At 40.3% G+C, this 23,555-nt stretch overlaps 1 protein-coding gene across 1 annotated transcript in view; it reads left to right on the forward strand.

Moving 5' to 3' along the window:
• The window catches only part of DOK5 (docking protein 5), a 173,362-nt gene that overhangs the window by 107,141 nt on the left and 42,666 nt on the right, over positions 1 to 23,555 (forward strand). Inside the window, exons 3-5 of the mRNA XM_004447715.5 lie at positions 7,838 to 7,952; positions 8,039 to 8,158; positions 10,865 to 11,054. Coding sequence (XP_004447772.1) covers positions 7,838 to 7,952; positions 8,039 to 8,158; positions 10,865 to 11,054 — 425 coding nt within the window. The remainder of the gene's footprint in view (positions 1 to 7,837; positions 7,953 to 8,038; positions 8,159 to 10,864; positions 11,055 to 23,555) is intronic.

Here is a 23,555-nt window from a genome sequence, read left to right on the forward strand (position 1 = left end):
TTATCAGCATTAGAGGATTGGATTGGAAAATATAATAAAATAATCTAACTTTGTGTTTCTTAAAATGAGTTATACGTCCTAGAAGAGATGTACCAAGAATGAAAGGAAGGGAGAATTTTAAAAATAAAATGGGCGTTCACATAATGGAAGGCTATATAGAAATCCAAACTTCCTATATATGCGACAGCATGGATGAATCTCTTGGAGATTATGAGTGAAAGAATCCAGACACAAAAGCCTACATACAGTATGATTCCATTTATATAAAGTCTTTGAAAAGGCAGAACTAACCGAAGGTGACACAGATCAGAGTCATGGTTTCGTATGTATGCAATATTGACTGGAAAGGAGCCATACTGGGAGAATTTTTGGTTATGTCCATCTGGGTGGTGGCTACACATATGTTAGCATCCACTAGACTGTAGACTTGAGGTTTCTGTCCTTTACTCTGCACTTGATCTACAAGACCTGATATTCAAATTCATGTGCTTCGTGTCTCAAGGAGAATTTCACTTAAACAGCAGTCTAGATACAACATAAAAGCAAGTGGTTTTGAAAAGCTGAATTTTCATCAAGATTTTAAAATCCAACTAGGAAAGATGAATTTAGTTTAGGCTTCCCTTTTGAATTGACATATGCTTTATTTTTACTTAGGAGTTAAGATGTCCATTCCTTTTTTCCTAACCCCAAATTTGTGAAGCACTTTAAGCAAGTAATTTATAACATGTGGAAATGTCCTTTAATATATTTGTCCCCCAAAGAGTTGCATCTTCAATTTTATTAATTTCTTCATTCATTCATTATTTGTTTCTTTCAGGAACACTTTGTATGGAGTATAGTAGGAAAAACACACACCTATAGAAGCCACAAGTTGTAGGTTTGAGTTGTACCTCCACCCCTCCTTTCTAACTAAAAAATCATAATTAAGTTACTTATTTGATTTTCAGTTTTTTCATCCTTATAATGCTTTAATAATAGTACCAAAGATGTTATTTCACCCAGATAATTTAGTGTCACAATTGCAACCTTTCGATAGTCTTATGCACTTCCTTCTAGAGGAAGAGAAGCAGGACGAGGTTCATTCCCTCCCGTTAACTAGACTAGTTGTACTTCTGTATAATGGGACACCATGTAAGATTTCCTTTGCAAAGTTAAAAAAAAAAATTCAACTGCTCATACAAAACTGATAACCACTCTTCTAGTGGAGTTCCCTGATTATGATGTATTTGGCTAGGAAATCTGGTCTGCAGTTTTGTTATAAATTTGGATTTGAGGGGAAATCTGAAAATTCTCAGCCAATAGGAAATCAAACAGAGGGTGAATTAATCAACATTTGCTGTGGCAACAATTCTGAAATCTCAGCAGCTGACCATAACACACCTGGATCTCTTGCTCTCCTTACATGAGGTCTCTGGGTCCGCCGTGGTGGTGCCGGGCAGGGCTGGATTAATTTGATTCAGCTGAGGTGCTCCTGTCTGTTCATTCAGGGACCCAGGAGGATGGGGGGAGAATGTTGTTCTCATGGGGGAGGGTTGAAGGTCAAGAAGTGGGGAGGAACTGACCTAATTAAGGGTTCATTTAAACCTTCTACTTGAAGGTGGTATAACAGCTCACATTCTATTGGCCAAGCCTAAAGTTGCCAGGACTGGAAGTATACTCCTCATACAGGAAAGAGTGACAAGTGACAAGGGTAGGGAGGGGATGAATGATTGTGAACAAATAATTCAGTCTGTGATAGAAAGCAAAGGATACTGTGAGCTGCAGATTTTGCCTTTGGTCTAATCTTGAAAACCACCGAGTCCTACGGAGAGAAAGAAAAATCATTTTTTCAAAATCATTTAGCTATACATAGTTCTTTCCAACCTCTGAACTCACTTGCATACTTTATGCATAAAAGAACTTCCTGTTTAGTCTTCACTGTTATCAGAGCTGCAGTCTCCAGGAGCCAGCATCTTCTGTAACATTTGAGTTAGCCTACGATGACTTCTGGAACCAAGAAATGGCCCCAGGATATGTGCAATTTGATTAAACCTGGAGTTAACTGGGTTTTAGAAATTAAACACCCAGTTTCTGGGGAAAATCAAGCTTTTCAAATGTTCTAATATTGTCATTTTCAGTAAGCTGAACAAATTGTTAGGGTCTTCTTTGACAGCTACAGATTATAGTTGAATTTCAAGGGAGAGATCTCTAGAGTCTGTAAGCTTAAATATATCCTGGGAAAGAAAAGGAAGGGCAAGAGGTGTTGAGTTCACATGACCAATTTGAGAGCAACCTAGAAGGAAGCATCCCAGAAAGTACATAGAAGTCTCTTTGATTTTTCCACTTTGATCTACTATTGTTTTAGCGTGGAGATTATATAAAAGTGTAGGTCAAATTATTTAAATTCTATTTTTATATCATTTTGAATCATAAAATTTGACTTCTAATTTTTTTGGCTATGTATCAAAACCCTTGTTAGTAATGAAAATTTGTAACACTCTTTGGAAAAATTCTTTAAATCATATTTCAGTTTTAGGTCATGAGATATGAATTGCATCATTGTTTTCTTACCAGAGAAATCTGATTTTGAAATGTGTGAAAAAGCTGAAAGGAAAACAAATGGTCCTCTTCAGATGAATGACCTTTGGGATATTAAGTGGGAACAAAATCTTTACCATGTTTCCATTGAAATCTACTGTCATGCCTTTGCCAAGCAAATGAGAGTTTTCCCTGGTGATTGTATGACCTTTAGACCCATTGGTTATTTCTTGGACTGTTAATGGAATAAGAAATTCCATGGAATGTCATGTCAGTTTCATAATATTTTCAGCAGGACAGATTTATGGTGTTTTTTCTTAATTTTTAATCATTTGTCATTTATTCATCAATGTTTTCTGCTACACTCAGTATTGCCTCTACTATTATTTACTTAATATTTTGATTTAAATCACCTCACTTTTTGGTTTAAATAAATTCATTACAGAAGAAGACTTTATTACTACCAGCAATAGAAAACCAGTATCAATTGCCATGAATAGAAATTAACATTAAAAAGAAATACAATGGGAAGAAAATAATGATTTAAAATTCTGGCTACCTTTGTTGCCTTCCAGCAGTCTTTAAAACTGGCTCGATCTTTTTAAAAATATAGTTTTCTAAGGGTTATATAAAGTTTTCCTTGATATAAGCAGAATTCAATAAACTGAAAAAAGGAATACCTTTTTAACTAAGTGAAATATTGTATCTGTGAACCACCTAAAATCATCTCTTAGAAAATGAAGCACAGAAAATCAACTCTCATACACTATCCCCAACTCTGTGGTTCTCTGAGGTTGTGGGAAAACCGTTACTGAAAAAAAGAGGCCAGGGTTGGGTAATGCAATATAATATATATATTCCCTGCATAACTACAAGTCACTTTGTCTCTCTAAAGTTCTGTTCCATATCTACATGGGAATAATCATACATCACTGGTTATAAGGAGGAGCAAGTAAATTAATGTATGTACCTGAAAGCCTTGATAATTGGACAGGGTTACTCAGAGTTAAGGAGGTGTTATATTACGAGTGATTGTCAGGAAAAACACTGTGGCTTCAGCTTAGGGGAGATAGTTCAGAAAGTTAGATTGTAGAACAACCACATTTCTGACTAGGTTATCAGGACTAGTCATGGTGCTGGGGCAGAAAAAGGATGGGAGTCTACGCAAAGAGGCTGTGCTTTTCCTCCAGATTTACATGACTTGTAAAGACCTCTGCAAATATGCGCTGTCATAGTTATCACTTTAGCATGTGTGTTGAGGAATTAGTGTGGATTAGTATAGATTGTAGCTCTGGAAAGTAAGGCGTGTGTGTGTGTGGGCACATGTGTGTACATGTATGCATGCATGTGAGAATATGTGTTTGTGTGTACATGTGTGTATGCATGGGTAAGCTTGTATATGTGTGTGCATGTTCCCTGTGCACTCACTGAGCTGTAGTCCTGAGGTCTGAGGTGGGGACAGAGATTTGCTTTAGGACCCCTTTGTCCTTTAAGGGCACAGAAAGCCGTTGTCTCTGGGAATATCCATCCCCCGCCCCCCCCCCCCCCCCAGCGAGGGTGTTGAGTTGCTCATTATCTAAACCAATTTCCAAAATGGGTAATTGTGTTCTGACTCATACAATTCCCCCTACATTTCCTGACTGCTTCGGGTGACTTATGCCTTCCTCTTTGCCCTTAATGGATGTGTAATGAAGTGCTTTAGTTCAAAGTCACGGCTGAGTTCCGGCCTGGGGTGGATGACTCTTATATAATCCCTCAGCGGAAGGGTCAGAATAAAACCTGGGGTACTCTCACCCTACTTCTGCCCTTGAGAGAAGCCACGTTGAAGGGAAGAGTTCCTTAAATAGGAGATGAGTCCCAGGACTACAGATCCTCTGGGCTCAAGTGTTTAAGAGTTCATCAATAGTATTTCAGCAAGGTGGGAGGGCAGGCTTTTGAGTCAGGTTGCCTTGTTCAGAGCTTTTACCTGTCAACCTGGGCATGCCACAACCCTCCTCGGCCTCATTTCCTTATCTGGAGAAAGGCGATAACAATGATATCTATCTCAGTTTGTGTGTGTGTGTGTCTGTGTGCACGCACAGATAAATAACGCATTCTATATAAATATACTAAGTATAGTGTGTGGTATTTTATGTTATGGAGGGTTCAATAAATGTTGGCTTTCAGTATGATCGTCTTTCATTTATTCAGTGTATCAGTAAACTATCGCTAGGAGATGCAAGACTAACTTGGAAGTAGACAGAGGAATTAATGACAATAAGAGGTGGTAGATTAGAGCTTCCTGGAATATATGTGGAACCATAGACAAGGGGAAATTAATTCAGACTGAAGTCAGTGCAACGTTTCTAGAAGAAGTTGGTTTGAAAAGATAAGTGGGATTTCCCCAGAGAAAAAGGAGGCATGAAAGAGAGGCATTCGTCTTGGGGGAAGCACCACGTAAGTGAAATTTTGGGTGCCTTTTTTTTTTTTTTTTTTTTTAGGCATTGAAATGAAGTTTTATTCCTCTAAGATATGCTTTCCTTTTTTTTTTTTATTGACTTTGTAATAATATTACATTAAAAATATATATGTGAGGTCCCATTCAACCCCACCCCCCCACCCCCCCTCTCCCCCCCCAACAACACTCGTTCCCATCATCATGACACATCCATTGGATTTGGTAAGTACATCTTTGGGCACCTCTGCACCTCATAGACAATGGTCCACATCATGGCCCATACTCTCCTCCATTCCATCCAGTGGGCCCTGTGAGGATCCACGATGTCCGGTGATCACCCCCGAGGCGCCATCCAGGGCAGCTCCACGTCCCAAATACGCCCCCACCTCTCATCTCTTCCTGCCCTTCCCCATACCCATCGTCCACCATGTCCACTTTTCCCAATCCAATGCCACCTCTTCTATGTGGACATTGGATTGGTTGTGTCCATTGCACCTCTATGTCAAGAGGAGGCTCAGATTCCACATGGATGCTGGCTGCCATCCTCCCATTTTCAGTTGTAATCACTCTAGGCTCCATGGTGTGGTGATTGTCCTTCTTCAACTCCATCTTAGCTGAGTGTGGTAAGTCCAATAAATCAGATTGTAGGTGCTGGAGTCTGTTGAGGCTCAGGACCTGGCTATCACATTATCAGTCCAGAGATTCAAATCCCCTAACTATATCTTAAACCCCAACGTTAACTGCACCTCCAGCAGATTAGTATGAAAGTCTTATGAAGGGAGATCCCATCTGAGTCCAGATTCATCACACATAAACACCATTTCCAGAGAGGGGCCATCTGCCCTGGTAGTAAACCCCATCAGCCATGACCATAACTCTCATGGGTCTCTTTAGCCTTCATAGGAACCAATATCTGGGGGTTCAATGCATGTGGACTTGAACAAAAGACAAAAGGCACCCAATACAAGCAGATACAACCCCCAGATATTGGGTGCCTTTTGTCTTTTGTTCAAGTCCACATGCATTGAGTTCCCAATATGAGGAGACGATTTGGTGAGCAAAAACCCACTGTCCCTGCCCTGTGGAACTTTCACACTAGAGGAGAACAGCCACGGAGTGTGAACAAAACCCGCAGAGCGGAGGAGGGCCAGGGGGAGGGCACAGGACTCCCTGAGTCTCCCGTGAGGTCCAGCAAGGAAAGGGGTCTTCAGGGGCCCTGCAGGCATGATTTAACTGAGCCCCAGTTGTGAGTGGGAGAGATGGAAGGAGAGGGCACAGGGAAGGCTCTGTGCCAGGAGACCCCGGCTGTCTCTCAGGACCTGAACAAAGGTGAGAATGGCTGGGAAGTGGGAAGCCTGAGGAGGAAAGGCAGTGGGGAGGCTGGGGAGGGGGCTGTCGGGAAGGCCTTCAGTTTCATGCATAGAAACGCTGGAGTCAGATCTGTGTTTGGAAAAGATCTTTCTGGCTACGGGGTGGACAATGAGTTAAAGGGGATTAGGGGATTAAAATGGAAGAGACCCATAAGTAGTTGAGGTAAGATGATAGTGGCTTGTGTTAGGGAGGTAGCACAAAAATGAATAAGCCAAAAGAAAAAAAAAATCACCTGCTGCTGCTGGTGAACTCTGAGGGACTTGGTTTAGTCAGATAAGACATGGGGTGTGAAGTTACTAGCTTTAGCCAGCTTTTGAGGAGCTGGGGTATGACATTTCATACTAAGAAATGTGCATTTCTACTACAAGAGGAGCCGATGAAGTTAAGAAACAGGGAAATGAAATAATCAGATTAGTGTGTGCACAGAAGGTCTTTATTTCTCTCCTCACCTACTTCTTGAATCAGACATTTATTAAATTTAGACTAATAGATGGGAGAAATTGTACAACATAACTGAAGGCAAAGTTTGATGGGAGGCTCTTTTGTTTTTCTTTTGAAAAATAGCCCAAAAGGAGATATTCTAAGGGGAGGCTAAACTTGTCAGTGTGAAAAAGGCCTATTTATCTTGTAAATACTCTACCCTAAAGCCATCTAAGCTGCTTTTTCTGCAGGTCCCAAATACCACACCTGACCAACAGCCATTTCGGAAACACACAATGAGCTACAACCCTTTGTGGGAGGAGAGGAGTTTACTGAAGGACAAAAGGGATCAGGAGAGAAGAGAGAGAAAGTTGAATGGGGACAGCTTTCCCTGCTGAGCTGAGCTGAGGCAGGTGCAGTATCCTTAGACTCTAAAACAGGAACAAACGAGAAGCTAGGAGAGGAATCCATCAGAGAGGGGCTGGATATTTCACAAGTCAAATTCCCCATGGACTGTCAACTGAAATATTTGGCTTGAACCCAGAGGAAGGTCATTTTTGTATCCTTTGGACTCTGTCTATGACTGGCCAAGAGCTGAGAGACATTGGTTTTGAACTGGATCACCTTTCCCATCCCTCTCTCAGGGCTAATGCGTTTAAGACACTGACTTCTCTAAAGGGATGGAGTATTTGGAGCCTTTTCCAGAAGGCTGAGAAAGATGGGGACACCAGGGGTGGACACAGAGCTGAGAAAGATTTAATAGGTAGAGTCTTTCTGGGGGTGTAAGAAAAAACACAAACAAAAGAAAAACTGGAACAAGTGCTGTGCCTCTGTGAAGTTTTGCATCTGTGCCACTTAACCTGCTTCAGGAAATTTAATAAGGAAAGGCAATTTTGGAACTTTCCTTGCTGTGTATTGAGGCTAACCCAGAGTTCAGCTCAATAGATTTCGAATCCACAGACACTTCTCTGTCAAGTTATGTTCAGCTGTGGAGCACCCCCTGGTTTCTGCCTCTTGCCGTCGTGTGGTGCCATTGCCTGGTGGCATCCATACGGGCATTGGGACCATAACTTCTAACTGCTCATGTTTCAGGTTACGGAACTCAACAATGTGAGGAATGTCGCCCGACTGCCAAAGAGCACCAAGAAACACGCCATTGGGATTTATTTCAATGATGATACCTCCAAGACCTTCGCGTGTGACTCAGGTTCGTCCGGGCGGGGGGGAGGCTTGGGCTTTCAGCCCCTCAGCACGGGCTGTGCATACAGGCTAAGGTTTTGGACATTTCCACAGATCTCGAGGCTGACGAATGGTGCAAGGTACTCCAGATGGAGTGTGTCGGGACGCGGATCAATGACATCAGCCTCGGAGAGCCCGACTTACTGGCTACCGGTGTGGAGAGAGAACAGAGTGGTATGTAAAGACAATTTCTCGCCCTCCCTTTTTAAACTGCCTTTCACCTCTAGATCATAAAGCAGAAGGCATTTTCAGCATGTACAATTTTACAAGTTATCAAAATCTATGAAGTAAAAATAACATTCATTCTCACCCACAACCTGTGTTAACATTCCATTGTATTTCTTTTCTCATTGTTTTTTTTAATGCAAAATATGGATATAACTATGTGAATATCAGTTCGAAATTTAGGGGAACCTGCAGCATGCCAGTTATTGTGGTAGACTCTTTACCTGCACTAGATTATTTAGTTTTTTAAGTTAAGAATTAATTTAACTTCACAACAGCCTTAGGGCACAGGTACTATTACTGCCCCCATTTTACAGATGAGAAAACTGAAGCTTTGAGGAGATAAATAGCTTATTAGCATTCAATTCCAAACTATACCCTTGGGCTTATATTTTCATGTAAAATTTTATTAAGTGCTTTCCAATGCTTTTAATAGAATCCTAACTTCATGAGTATTGAAAAAATGTGAATCCAAATAACTATGCAAAATTTTTTTTCCGAATCACTCAAGTCAACTATTTGCACTAAATGCTCAACCTGGGAATAAATCATTTAAAATAATAATGTCTGAGATATTCATGAGCAAGTCTGCAAATCCAGTGTTGGTTTATAGGATGAGCCTAGAATCATGTCTGTCTGCAAACAGCTAAGCCTTGAGAAAGGATGGGTTGGATCGCTGGGCTCTGCTTTAACCAGTTACCTTGATCTATGAGGATGTATCAGAAAAGGGGCTCTAGGATCATCTGTCTTGATTACAAACCCTGCAGGAGTGGAACTATACCGACCCTCTCCATGGGAGTACTCTCCAATTGTTATTAAAAAATGCTTTCCCTCCCAATTGGAACTACGTCTTCATGACAGTTATGATAGTCTGTGACTATTTTGGATGCACCATACCTCCCATAATCCATCTCCAAGGAAGTGCTAATAACTGAGCCCTAACATGGCTTCTTTGTAGATTATGAAATTGAGCCACAGAGAGGTTGTCACTTACCCAAGGTCATACAACCGAGCCAGCAGCTCCTCTTCCTTCAGTGCTCCTCCTGGGGCACTAAATCACAGTGCTCCAGGGACAGAGGGACAGCCTCCTAGAGCCTCACAGAGAAATGCCTGTGAAGCCAAACATAAAGAAGAAAACACGGCAGATTTTCACTTATTTTTTTTCTGCCTAAAGTGCTCAGATCAGGGCTTGTTTTCACAGATTATATTAGGGATATCCTGCTAGTGTTAAAAACTGAAGTTAAGAAATAGTTGTATGAGGAGTTACTTTTGCTTTGTCCATTTCCTGTGTCTCAGTATCCTCTTCTATTAAATGAGAATAAGAAGAGCTCTGATATCTAATGACTAGGGGTTACTATGAAACTCAACTCTATCTTTTAAGGCACTCACGAAATATTCATTTGTATAAATTCAAGTCTTGTTATTAGAATGGGCACTACTATTGCCATTGTCATTTTTGAGTAAGGTAGAGCTATAAAAGAACTTCTAAACAAAGAAATTGGTAATATTCTCTCTTAATTTTTACCTAATGAAGATCCTTTTACATACTTGTTTAAATTTCTCAAGGGGGCTATTTCCTCCATTGACTATACCCTTAAAAGTAGAGTTACTAGAAAACAGCAAATATTTGGTTATTGGGGGCTTGAAATTACTTAGAAATTTTGCATAGTAGGTTCATGAATACATTTTATGAACCCAATTTTGACATTCTTGTTTGTTAACATCAACTAAAATTTTTGAAAATTCTAATGTAATTGTCTTATTAATTTAGACTACTACTAATTAAAAATTATTAGTGCAACACTTTTGTTTGATGTAGTCAATCTATATGATGACCTGTGTAGGTAGAAATGTGTTTATTATAGTAATAATATTTTTGTTCATGTATCATTTAAAGATTTTAACTCTGTAATTTCCTCAGTTAATGGATTTTCTAGGAATACCATGACTGTATTTGTTGGGATGAAAATTTGGTTGCAGTAACCAGCCAAGAATTTTATATTGAGCAATCTGGATTAAATTTTAACAAATCATCCAAATAAGCAAATGAATAATTCTTCCCAATTTGGCTGAAGAGAGCTCTTTGTTAAAACTAGTTCAAATATATCCTTTGGCATTTTCCCAAGCTCTTGGTCGGTTAAATGTATAGTATTTGTATGAAATCTTATTTAAATAATTTGGGATACAATTTTATTCATTTTGTTATGAAAATTATAAGTTGCTCAGTATAACTTTTACATTATTCAACTGTGAGAAAATTATTTTACACCTGCATCTTTTGTGAACACAAAAATGTGGGTGTAATTAACTTGTGCATGGCAGAGAAAAAATTGCTTTTAATGATTTTATTACCTTAGTCTCTTATTGGCATTCAGTTTTTTTTATTATGCAAATTTAAAAATTCTAAAAATGGTCTTTGGTCATGTAAATGATATTTAATGTTTATTGACAACCACAGACAATATCGTTATTATGTTATTTAACATAGTCTGCATTTAAAAAATCATTTCCTGGGACTCTTAATTTATCTGCCTGAATATTCAACCAAAATCTAGAGAAGAATGTGTGCCTGAATGTATTTAAATGCCTCTGTGTTCCTGTGTCTTTGATGCTTTATTCCTGGGATTTTGGACTAACCTTTTGTTTTTCTCCCAGAGAGATTCAATGTGTATTTGATGCCATCTCCTAACTTAGATGTACATGGCGAATGTGCCTTGCAGATTACATATGAGCATATCTGTCTTTGGGACGTGCAGAATCCCAGAGTCAAACTCATCTCTTGGCCGCTAAGCGCCCTGCGGCGGTACGGACGTGATGCCACATGGTTCACATTTGAGGCGGGGAGGTGAGTCCAGTGATTATTTTTCCAGGTTTGCATTTTGTTGCATTTACATCATTTGGCACCTGGGTTTAATTCTGAGATCCAATGTGAAGCACACTTTGGGAAACTCATAGTTATGATTATGTAATGCTAGGTATTTTTATAAGATATTCATGTATTCAACATGGCTTTTTCTCCAGTAGAGGAGTCTAATGTTTGATGCATGTGGTGTGATTTTTCATTACAGTTTGATTCCATATAACAAACTGAAGTTGAACTTGGTAAAAATGCTAAAACTGTACCATTTACTGGGTCAAGCTGAGCAAAAACCAGCTTCTTGATTTTTGGAAAATATCCATATTGTTAGCACTTTATGTTTCCTCATCTGAACTAGCTATGGCACATCATGTATATGGGGGGCCATTGACATATTTTGAAGTTGCAGGTTATTGAGATCCATGTATTTTGCTCACAATGTAATGAATGATAACTAAGTTTTAATTCTAAAACTTGCTAACTGTGATACCCAATAAGCACTGTTAGAGCTTTCCCTTTTTCCCTTTATAGGTTAATCTGTGAGAGAGAAGAAAGTATCAGTAAGATTTGAGTGGATCATTAGCCACAAAGCTATTTGTCTAATGAACAAATTTCATTTCCCTCATATCCCACCCCTCCTTTTTAGAATTTAGGCTTTCTGTAAACGGTCCGACATTACATTCAAGTTGAAAACAATGATCTTGTGACTTTTTTTCTCCCTAATTTTGACAGTTTTTCCTGTCAGGAATATTTGATTCAAGGAAGGTAAATACCAAAGTCCTAAATACCCAAGAACCGGGATCATGTAAGCAGGTGATAGGAATGCTACCCCACTGACAAATTAATCGGTTTGTTCCATTTTAAACAAAGCCCAGCTAATTAAAATTAACTTTTCAAAACTTGACCAATTTGATTTTCCTTCAGTTATCCCAGAAAGTTTAAAAATTCTTCTTTCCAAAACAGCTCTTTTCTGGTCTATTTTTAATACCTGGAAATTGAAATGCTGTAAATGAGTGAGTGATTCACCGAAAGAACACAAAGGTCATCACATTAAAAAATAAAACTTTAATGTTCAGTGCAATGTTTATATTTTGTCAGAATCATCTATTTATTTTCCTTATGGGAAAAGTCCCTATAGAAAAATAGGAATTGTTTACTAAGACTGGTATATGTCCCCTTTTGGGCCTCAGAAATTATTTATAGATTAATTTCAACCAGTGGAATCTAGGAGTACAAAATGTTTTATAATAGAATAGACTTTTCTATTGACTGTTCACCTCATATCATTCCCCACTCATATTTCATAATGAATTCTGCATTGATTAGGACTTCTGGGTGCTTATTTTGGATAGGACTTATTCAAATATTAATATTTTTCAATTTTTCTGTGATTTACTATATATAACCCATAGTAATAAGAAAAGACCATGACATTTTTCTGTTGATGTCTGAGGGCTAACCCCTTCATAAGCATTTGTAGCATATCATGACTATTTGAAACTTTCTTTGAAATTGTCTTAATCTTATAGGTATAAAATGAATCTACTTATATCATGCAAACATTTTTTTTTTCATATTGAACTTCAGTAGGACTGCTAAGGGTCTAGGAAATTATTTTAAGGACTTTGATATTTCTTCAAAGTGCTATAGAAAACCATAGAGATTTTTTTAAAAGTGCATTTGGGTCTGTGTGTGTTATGTAATCATGCCTGAACCATGTAAAAATCACTGACTGCATTTAGACAGTCAGCTAGAGGGGGCAGGTATGGATATGGGGAGATGCTGAAGAGCTCAGGTAAAAGAAATGCAGGACGGGAAGTATGAATATAGCAGAGACATAAATTCTACAATTTCTTTCAATAGTCTTTGGCCAAAAGCAATAAAATGCTGACAGAAAATGAAGAGTTTTATTCCATGACTTTTATGGCCTTTTACTGGCCTGACCTTTTGGGTATTTTATCCAAGAACTCAAAGCAATTCAATGATTAAGTAACGATAACCATGATGCACAGCATTGTGCTTTGATATTGTAGGGATTCAGAATTTAACTTGATATTGAATAAATTCTTATTTGGTGCTTATGCTCTATGGGGCATGTGCAAACTTGAGGTTGAATGATCAGAAGGGAAAGTATCAGGATTGTATTCCTCATCTCTTACTCATTTCTCAAACAGCACAATGTAACATAACAAGCAATGGTTTGGGAGTCAGGGAGATCTAGGTTCTCAGATCTACTCTTCACTAGCTGTTGACCTTGGACAAAGTACTTAATGGGCCTGATTTGTAAGTTCAGTTAAGTCATACCTTCCTTTTAGGGTTACTGTAGGTAAAAGTACCTATAACAGTGCTAGATACACAATGGCTACACTTGAATAGTATCTTTGCTATTCTATTATGATTACTTTTGAACCAGGACTTGGGATTTGTAGGACACAAACAGTGTTAAACCTAAGGCAGTATTACTATTTTATATTTTGCCTGAAACTCAAATAAAGATAAATTTTTATAGTTGCCATCGAGATGTTCAGGATAATAAGATCATTCATGTTCCCTCAAGCATGAAGATTTCATATCTGCTTTGCTTTATTAGTGAAGATAATTTTTTCCTTGGCTATTTTTGGATGTGTTCAAAACAAGGCAGTTTCATATTAACTAATATAATTTTCTCCCTCTCCCACATCAAAACGTGGGCAGGAGGTAAGTTTCTCTGGCAAATAGTTTTCACATATCCAATGAGAGTCAGAAAAGGTAATACAATATTCCCCTCTAGACATAAGATTCTTCTTTCCAAAGACCTTGGTCCAAGTTCTGCTCACCTTTAGCCTCTGTTAGAGGTGGAACTGAGTACTGTTCCTTCTAGTGGCCCCATTTTACCTCACCAAAACTGACACCTGGGGCATGGGAGGTAAATGGGATGAGAAGCTGGAGGAAATGAAATAAAATTGCATTTCTGGAATATGCTGGCTGTGGACCCTTCAGTAAGTTACCTAACACCCTGAGCTTCCATTTCCCTCACCTGTAAACTGGGATAATATAGTACTTATCTCTCAAGATTGACATGAAGATTAAACAAGGGTACGTACAAAAACACCTGGCATAGTGTCTGTTATGTAGTGGGCAGTTGTTTCAACCTAAACTGAGAAAAACAGAAATGGAGTTCATTGGCTTACATAACCCGCAGTCCAGGGAGCAGGGAGAGCTGCAAGCTTGGCTTGACTCAGAGAACAATAATGACTCTCCTTTTCATCTTGCTCTTCTGTTTCTTCTAGGATGGTGTCCCTCTGGCTCCACGTGGTGGCTGCCAGGAGCTTAGGGCTCACAGTCCCACACCTGCAGCCTGTAGAAGAGAGAAAAATTACTCACATATGTTGGGCATTGCATCCACCATGTGTCAGGCACTAAACTGAATACTTTATGCAGAGAACACAGGTTACAAAACAAATGGGAATGGTTCTCTCAAAGCACGAATGGTGCACTAGTGCCATCAGAAGGGAAAATGAATGCAAATTTTAAAAATAACTAACAAAAAGTATCCAATGCAGCATTTAATAATTGTTCAAAGTGAGTATGGTGAAGCAGCTATTTGATGGAAACAATGTTATTCATAATGGCAGTGAACTCCAGGACAGTGGCTCTCAAATGAAGGCAGTTCTGGGGACGTGTGGCAGTGTCTAAAGACAATTTTGGTTATCACAACTAGGAGGGGGATGGTGGTGCTATTGGAATCTAGTGCCTAGATGCCAGGGATCTGCTAAACCTCCTGCAGTGCACAGGACAGCCTCCCCACCTCCCAGTGAAAATAATCAGGTCCAATTATCTGACCGAGAGACCCTTCTATAGGATGTATGTCAACCATCGAAAGCCATCACTAACACTTATTCAGCAATTACTACACAAAAGTCACTGCACTAAGCATTTCCATGCACTGACCGATTTATTCCACTCACTGATCATATAAATTAGGCAATGTTATTCCCGTCTCAAGAGGAAACTTGGGCACCTGTGTGACTGGTTCAAAGGCACAGACTACTAAATAGCCCATTCTGGATGCACACTCAGGTTTTCTTAACTTCCCAACTCTCCAGATTGCTTAAAAGTCTTACCACCGACATTCACCTGGAGTCTAGCCTAGCTGGTAATTTAACTAATGCGGTGCAGAGGAAGAAGCAGCACCCACGCACCACCAGCGCATGCTCAAACCATTTTGGATTATTTTCCACTTAAGCTGCCTCAACACAAGGAAAGAGCATCCATCAATAAGCCACAGATTTGCAGAGTTATTGGCCACTGGAATCTGCCTCTCAAGATGTGTTTTGATGTATGTTTAATTTCATTTCGGAGCCCTCTATTTGTTCTTTGACTTTGTAGTGTAGGCATATAAAGCCAAAGATGGTTCAATGAGCTTGGACAGCGGTAAGGGCATTCGGGTCTTCTAAATATGCCCCCTCCCACCACCAGTACCACCATCAATATAAGCTAATCTGACCATATCCTTATTTTTTTTCCTTGAGGAAATTCAGGGTTGAAGTTTAAAATTTTTAATAAAATGAATTGCACAATTAATTTCTACCAATTGTCCTTAGAGATAAAAAACTATTTTGGGGCCATATATATATATATATTTATATTGTTCTTTTAAGTTTTTTCTAGCTTCATTTGTTTCTTTCTACTTCAAAGCCTTGAAACCTCAGTGAAACACATCAGCCTGACAGGGTTTGGATTTTTTTACAGGAAGATGCAGTTGATGCACACCTCTGACTGCATGGTTCTAACCCCTGACCTCTAACAATATACCCCATGGAACCATTCTTGAAATGCTGCTGTTTAAAGAAGGGTGCCAGGTGTCCAGAACATTTCCCTGTTAATTTTACAGCTGGCTGCTGAGTTAGCATGCCTCAATCTCAGACTTGGCCTTACGTTCTGACTGATTTAAATTAATATCCTGGGTTTTACACCTGGAGGGAGTGAGAGAAGCTCAGGTGACATTTGGCAGAATGTACTAAATAATTACCGCGCATATGTATTCTCTTTGCCAGCCAGGGAGAGTTTCATTCCCGCTTTTGACATTGTTTTAAGAGGAATTTTAGGGGTGCCAAGAATATATGAAAATCAAAATTGCATATACAAATATGTTTTCTTAAATGGAATGCACAAGCCTGTGTAAAAGTTGTTTTTTTGTTTTTTTTTAATATGAAGACATCTGAGCAGTCTTGGAAAAGAAATCATTTTTTTCACCCTAAAAGCAAGCCAGGTTGGTGAAATAAATATTCATGGAGAATTGTTTCCTCCTATAATTGGTGTGTTTAGTTGGCCATTGTTAATTGACCATTATCTGTTAAAATTTTTGAATATTTCTCTATTTGTTTTCCTGAGTCTCACCTACCTAATAAACTCTAAATTTCGAAGTGTTCTATAGAGCATATACTCTTTCTTATTAAAGAATTGAAAGCAAATGAGCAAATAAATTGAACTCAGTTCTGCCTGCTATGTTGAGGGAGAGAATAAAATATAAATATGCTGGATCTCTTTAGGTTTGCTCAGGAGAAGTGATATTCTCTTCTTTTGAGAAAAGAAAAGCTAAGCTACAATTCTATCATTTATACAGCCATTCTTTATTAGCATTTGTCTAAAAATTATCATTTATCTAAAAATTGTTTTCATACTTTTAAATATTCAAGTAATAGAGACATGTATGAAATCAGAAGGGGGAGTTTTCTTCTCTACTCCACAGAGCAACCTCTTTAATACTCATCTTTAATAGACATTTTATTACTTCATGCCCGCTGTCCGCCAGACACGGCTTGGTACTAGGGATACAAGCACTGGAAGACAAAACCACCTTATCTAGGTTGCCTCTAGCTCTGAGCTGCTGTGATTTTAGCATCTGAAATTCCTAAAAGGAGACATGACTTTCTTTTGACCTTTGGGGCAAAATTAGGCACCCATCAATGCATCTCATCTTGTGGCCATCTTCATGTAGATGATGGCCCACTGATGTATTTGTGATTGCTTTATATGTGGTGGTACCTCAGATTTCTAGAAAGGACTAGAAAGTTCTAGAAATGAGTCATTCCTTCTTTCCATAATAATCATTGAGTGCATTGTAAGGGCCTGGTGTGGTTCCAAACACTGTGGATATAACTGTCAATAAAACATATAAGTGTCCTTGTCCTCACAAAACTTATTTTCTAGAAGAGAGGGGATACGCACAATAAAAACATTCTGTGAAAAGTAAAATATGATGTGTTAGATTGTGGTATGTTCCATGGTGAAAAATAAACTTGGGAAGGGTGATACAGAGTGCCAAAAGATGAGTGCCAGTTTGGGTAGAGTGAGGAGGATGGACCTCTGAGTCAGTAACTTTTGAGTAAATTACTTAAATGACTTGAATGACTTTTGAGGTGAGAGCGAGCCATGTCAGAATCCACAGAAAGCCCATTTCAGCCAGAGGAAGGTGGACAGGTGAGGGTGCTGTGGGGGAGCTCACCTGGCATGTTCAAAGATGAGCCAGGAGCCCAGTGTGGCTGGAGCCCAGTGAAGTGGGGCAGGATAAAGGTGGAGGTGCACCAGGATGTGGTCACCTGGGGCTCAAAGGCCCTTGAAGAGACCTTCAGTCCTGCATGGGGAGCCATGGGGCATGGTGAGCAAAGGCAGGACATGACCTGACTTTTTTTTTCTTTTTATTAGACTTGTTCTGGTTAAAACCCACTAGAAATGTAAGGGGTGAGGGCAGTTCCAAGAATGATGATAACAGTGAACATGGTCTAACTGACATGTTCTGAAGCTAAAGTGAAAAGTGTTTACTCAAGAAAGGGACGTCCTCCAGGAGCCTCTAAAACCTCGGGGTAAGGGGTGGGGTTGAGGATGATCGGGAGTTGAGTTTTGAACATGTTGACATCGAGGGCCCCGCTAAACTGGCAGGGGTTAGTAAAACTTCATAGCGTGCTTGGGTTTGGAAACTTCTTACAAATAACTACAGCATGAAGAACACATGAAAATGCTTCCTCAACAGTAGAAGTTAGACCCAGCTCATGGCATAAAATGAGAAAATAAAAGGAAAGAAAAAAGGGCTTTCTCTGACGTTATTTCCATGTTAAGTGATTAACAACTGATACAAGTAATAAACTATCACCATCTCTTTTACTAGCTGTATTTTAGGACTTCATATAATTTTTTTTACTGAAACTTAAGGGTTAGAACTTGTACCTGAAAGGGGTAAGGATGGTCTCTGTACACCTCTAAAGGAACTGTTGTTTTCTTGACCCTTGGTGGCTAGGAAGCTTGAGTGAGAGCAGTGATGAAAACTCAGCCTAAGGACAGCATACCAATGGGCGATCTGAATCCAGGCCCTTATCTGTATCCTGCCCACTCAGCTCATAGGCTTTGTGTTCTGTCAGGTGTTGTTAATATTCCAGAATAGAAACAATTACAGTATACTGTAATTGGAGAAAATGAACACCAGATTTTTGCATCTTCATTTTAACTAAAACTGAGTCTTTTCCTAAAGGGAGACTCATATTTCTGAATTCATATTTTCATTCTCAAGGAGGAGGTTTATATTATTCTATCTTCACACACCCATGACCCTCAACCATAAACCTTGCCTCACCCCCAAACTTTCCATTCCCATATCTGCCATTCTCCCTTCCCTGCTGTTCGAAGCATGCTGCAATCCACGTTTCCTTATGTGCTGCACTTCCCTCATGAGATTTCCTCTAAGGGCGCTGTGCTCATTGGCTTTGACATTTTAAAGGGCTAAAACAATACTACTACTACTACTAATAATCAATCTTAAATTTATTACTTACATGTAACTTACTATATGTTAGTTCCTTTGCTAAATACAAACGCAGTCTCCCATAGCCCCACTAGGTTTGGTGTTATTACTCATGTCTAAGCTAGGAGGACACTGACACTTATCAAGAGGTCCAGGAACTTGCCCAAGGTCATGACTTAAGCATGTGGAGGAGCTGGGACTAAATCAATACTTCTGTCACCCATACTGGCACTTCCCAAAAGGTGAGACAATTTTAGGCATCTGAGGCATTAGATTAAATAAATGTGAATCTCATGGTGATGATGTTACATTCTTTTCGATTTCCTTTTTGATCCTTTGATTAAATCATGGGGAAAAATGTTCATTTTGGTGCTGGCATGTCTTAAATGCATCTCTAACACTTCCTAATTTTCCTGGGTTCCTGAGAAGTATGAAAACTTCCAGCTCAGAACTTTGACAGCAAAAGGACCTAGACAGAGCTTCACAAATTGTTTTGTTTTCATGGTATTTACGTTAATGTCTGACTTCAATTTATGACAGAGTATCCTGGTTTCTGATACTGCTTTGATCATTCCATTTGCAATGTATTTGTTTAAGAAAAAGAGTTGATTTAAAAAGCATTGAATAGGTGGCACCAAGATTTGACAAACGTAGCGAAAGTCACGTGCGAATGGCTGAGGTGTGGCAAAAGCAGGACCGTGCTCTGGAGCCTGAGTGTAGAACCATGCAGCATCTTACCTTCCCATTTCCCAGCCTCCTGGTCCCAGCAAGGGTGAGGAACACAAGCCAGCAGCAGGCTGCCCAGGTTGTCCTGATCTGGCTAATACAAACAAGAGGCACTGGGAGAGTGAGCTACCGCCCCTTCTCGAGCGGGGCTTGACTGCACACTGGGGTGGGTGATTGAAAGTGGCAAGAGCATGCAGATATCACAACTGCAGGCTGTGCCCCTCACGCTCATCCTAATCCAGTCCACAGTGAGGCAGCCCTTCTCCTTAGCTCAGAGTTCTTTTGTGCATGCAAACTCTTACCATTTCAGCAGCAAAGATTCTCCCTCCTTCCTTTGTTGTTGGCCTCTTTCAGTGGTTCTCATTACGAGGGATGCTGCCCCCTCGGGAGAGATTTTAGTTGTCACTAGACTGGGTAGGGGACCTGCTGGCATCTAGTTGGTAGAAGCCAGGATGCTCCTGAGCACCCTGCAATGTGCAGGATGGCTGCCCACAACCATTGTGCAGCCCCAAATGTTAGTAGTGCTGATGGTCCATTATGACAAACGTCTAACAACCTCCTCTCCAGACTGTGCCTTAAAATGAAGCTAAAGGATGTCCTGTGGGTAAGCCTCAAATTGTGTATTTCGTGTGTTGGGTGTGTTGTGTGTGCGTGTATGTGTCACGGTGGCGTCAGCATAGGCGGGGAAGTGTATTGCCATAGCCCTGGGGTTTGGTGAGGTCGGGTGGCAGGTACATTTCACTCTCAGCTCCACTTGTTCATACTATTTTTAGCTGACCTCACTCTCTGCAGTTTTCTTCCTCCTAATTTTGCATCTCTCGCCAGGAGGTATTTCTGAGTAGTTTCCTCCAGTTTTCTGGCTGCCTGAAACCCTTTTTCCGGTCTACTGCTGCTACCCGCCCCTGCTCCCAAATAGATGTTTTTTCCCTTCGTTGCCATGCTGGTCAATATGGCTCATTCAGCCATTATCTTATTCTTGGATCTTTTCACATGTGCAAATTTTGCCTGTCAGACTCCTCAAAGAAGAAAATCCATCTTTCCCTTCATTTACATCCTTTACAGCAGCTGTTATGCTTTGCTTCATGGTAAGTGTGACAAGTACCTTAAGTCCTTTAATTATAATATGCCATCAAATGTAAAATTCAACATTGATTTAATAACAGCTTTTGCAGTTTAGGAGCTGAAAGAAGAAAGCAGTACCAGATGCATCCTGCTTTTAGCAATGTTCCAATACTCGAAACACACACACGTGCACAAAATACACCATACATCATGGAATGGAGGAAATATGAAACTTACTGATTTACTAGTTACTTTTATTTCATAAGTGTATTTACTAATACTATCCAACATGAGGTCATTTATTTTAGGTTTCTTAAATTCGGTTAGTATTTTTCCTATAAAATATGTTGATGTGAAATGGCATTTCACAGTTTCTACCGGTTGGACATTCAAAACCTGTCTAATTCAAAATTAGACTAGGTAGTGACTCTTTGAGGTAGCTCAGCTGCCCCTCCACCACCCCTCCCCAGCAGGCCAGAGGCACTGGTCTTCCGCCCTCCTCGAGGTTTTCTGGATGCACTTCTTTCTGATTGGTTGCTTTCTCTTCCAAACCACGGCCGAATGGCTCAATGAATTCTCACTTTAAATAAGACTTGCTCAAGGCAGCTTGGATGAGGTTTCCTAACGCTGCCTATTATTTCATAATTCACTCTGCAGCTATTTATGAGCACCAAATTTAGGCAAATCCTATTCTAAGGACTTAGTTTCCTAGCACTGCCACAACCAAGTAGTACAAACCAGGTGGCTTCAAACAGCTGAAATTTCTTTTCTCAGTTCTGGAGTCTGGAAGTCTGAAGTCAGGTTTCAGCAGGGCCCCCTTTGAAGTCTGTAGAAGAGTGTCATGCCTCTCTTCAATTTTTGGTGGCAGTTTGCTGACAACACAGGGTGCTCTACCCTCTGATTCTCTGCTGGTGTCCAAATGTCCTCTATTTATAAGGGCACCGGTCATGTTTAATCTCATTTTAATTTTCTTATACCTGAATGCTTTTGGTCGCATTTGCCAGGCTGCTATGATAAATACAACACAGTGGATTGGCTTAAGCAATAGGGATTTATTGGGTCACAGTTTCAGAGGCCAGAAGTCCCCATCAGGGCGTTGGCGGGGAGGCTCGCTTCTTCTTTGGGCTCCTGCTGACTGCTGGCGTCCAGCCCCTCCCTATGGCTTCTCCGTCTCTGTCTGAATTCCTCCTATAAAGGCCTCCAGTAACTCAGGTTAAGATCCACCCTCATTCAGCTGGGCCACACCTTACCTAAGGTAACACTTTCAAGAGATCCTGTTTACAATGAGTTCACACCTACAGGGCTACAGGTCGAGATGAAGCACATGTCTAAATGGGAATATGTAATTCAGTCTTCCACACCTCATCGAGCACTCAGGGAAGCCACACTGAAATTCATCATTTCACCTTCTCTGGGTTTCCATCCACTGGTTTCTGTTAGTGTAAGGCCATAAAGAAAGAGTGCTTGGGGACATTTGGGATGGCTTTGGATGCTTAAAAAGTTACCAAGGTGAAAATCGATGGGTATAGAGAGAGAAAGGAATAGGGAGCTTAAAAAATCAAAACATGTGGATTTGCTATTCAAGTATGGGCAAACCCATTAGAAAATCTTTCTTCCGTTTTGTGCTTTTTTCTTGATCCAAGGAGGAGACTGTATTAGGTCATATAAGACAATTAGCCTGCTTGATGTGCTTTTTTTCAATTTTCCTTTTTTTTTCTTTCTTGTTTTCTTCTTACTTGCCTTGGGTGTCACCTACTATATTGTTTGTTTTTTTTTTTGAACTTGTCATATTTTCTACATTGAACACAAATAGTTATTTTTTTATTTTTTATTTTTATTTCTCTCCCCTTTCCCTCTGTTGTCCGCTCTCTGTGTCTATTTGCTGTGTGTTCATCTGCATCTACTTGCGTTATCCCGCAGCACTGGGAAATTGTCTCTTTTTTTGTTGTGTCATCTTGCCACGTCAGCTCTCTGTGTGTGCGGTGCCACTCTAGGGCAAGCTGCGCTTTTTTCACATGGGGTGGCTCTCCTTATGGGGCGCACTCCTTGTGCATGGGGCACCACTACACAGGGGCGCCCCTGAGTGGCATGGCACTCCTTGTGCATGGCAGCACTGCATGTGGGCCAGCTCACCACACAGGTCAGGAGGCCCTGGGGATTGAACCCTGAACCCTCCATATGGTAGACGGATGCTCTATCAGTTGAGCCACATCCGCTTCCCTATATTCTTTTGCTAAAGGCCTGTAGTAATATGTGAATGGGCTATAAAGCTGCGTATGAAACATCGTCACACATGGCTATTGGGAGGGGTTATGAGTGGGACAGAAGGTGTGGGCAGAAGTCAGAAGATCTTGTGGAAGGGCATCTGCAGGTCAGCTGTTGTTCCTTAGCATATTCCCGGTTCCCGCTGTCTGACTGAAGGACACGTGCTTCTGAGCAGAGCAGGCAGCCTGGAAAGTCAAACCAAGTGATTTCTGCTCTGCTCCTATGTCTTTAACACACTTTGTCAGAGAGCTCAGACTGGTGGCCTCCTGGCCAGATCTGGTTGACAGAGGCATGTGTTCTCCATGAAAATGGAATAAGTCGCCAGCACTGAAAATTCAGGTGATTTCACATCAAAAACAAGATTTCTGGCTTCTCTTAAATGACTGGAAGCTGGGACAGAATTGGCTTTCTATTCCCCATGCAGATGCTGACACACACTGATTGGTGGCTACTGTCCACAGCCCAGGCCTGTGCTCTCCTCAACCACAGACCCTCCACTCCTTGTGCAGTCAGCTTGGGTGACTACCCATTTACTTTCCCCGCCTTACCCCTGGCGGGAGCTTGAGATTATGACCCTGATCCTTAGTGTATGTGGTAAGTGTGTGTGTGTATGTGTGTGTGTGTTATTTGGTAGGTGGGAACAAGGGGAGTGTGGGAAC

This window comes from Dasypus novemcinctus, chromosome 24, assembly GCF_030445035.2.
Source record: "Dasypus novemcinctus isolate mDasNov1 chromosome 24, mDasNov1.1.hap2, whole genome shotgun sequence".
Lineage (NCBI taxonomy): Eukaryota > Metazoa > Chordata > Mammalia > Cingulata > Dasypodidae > Dasypus > Dasypus novemcinctus.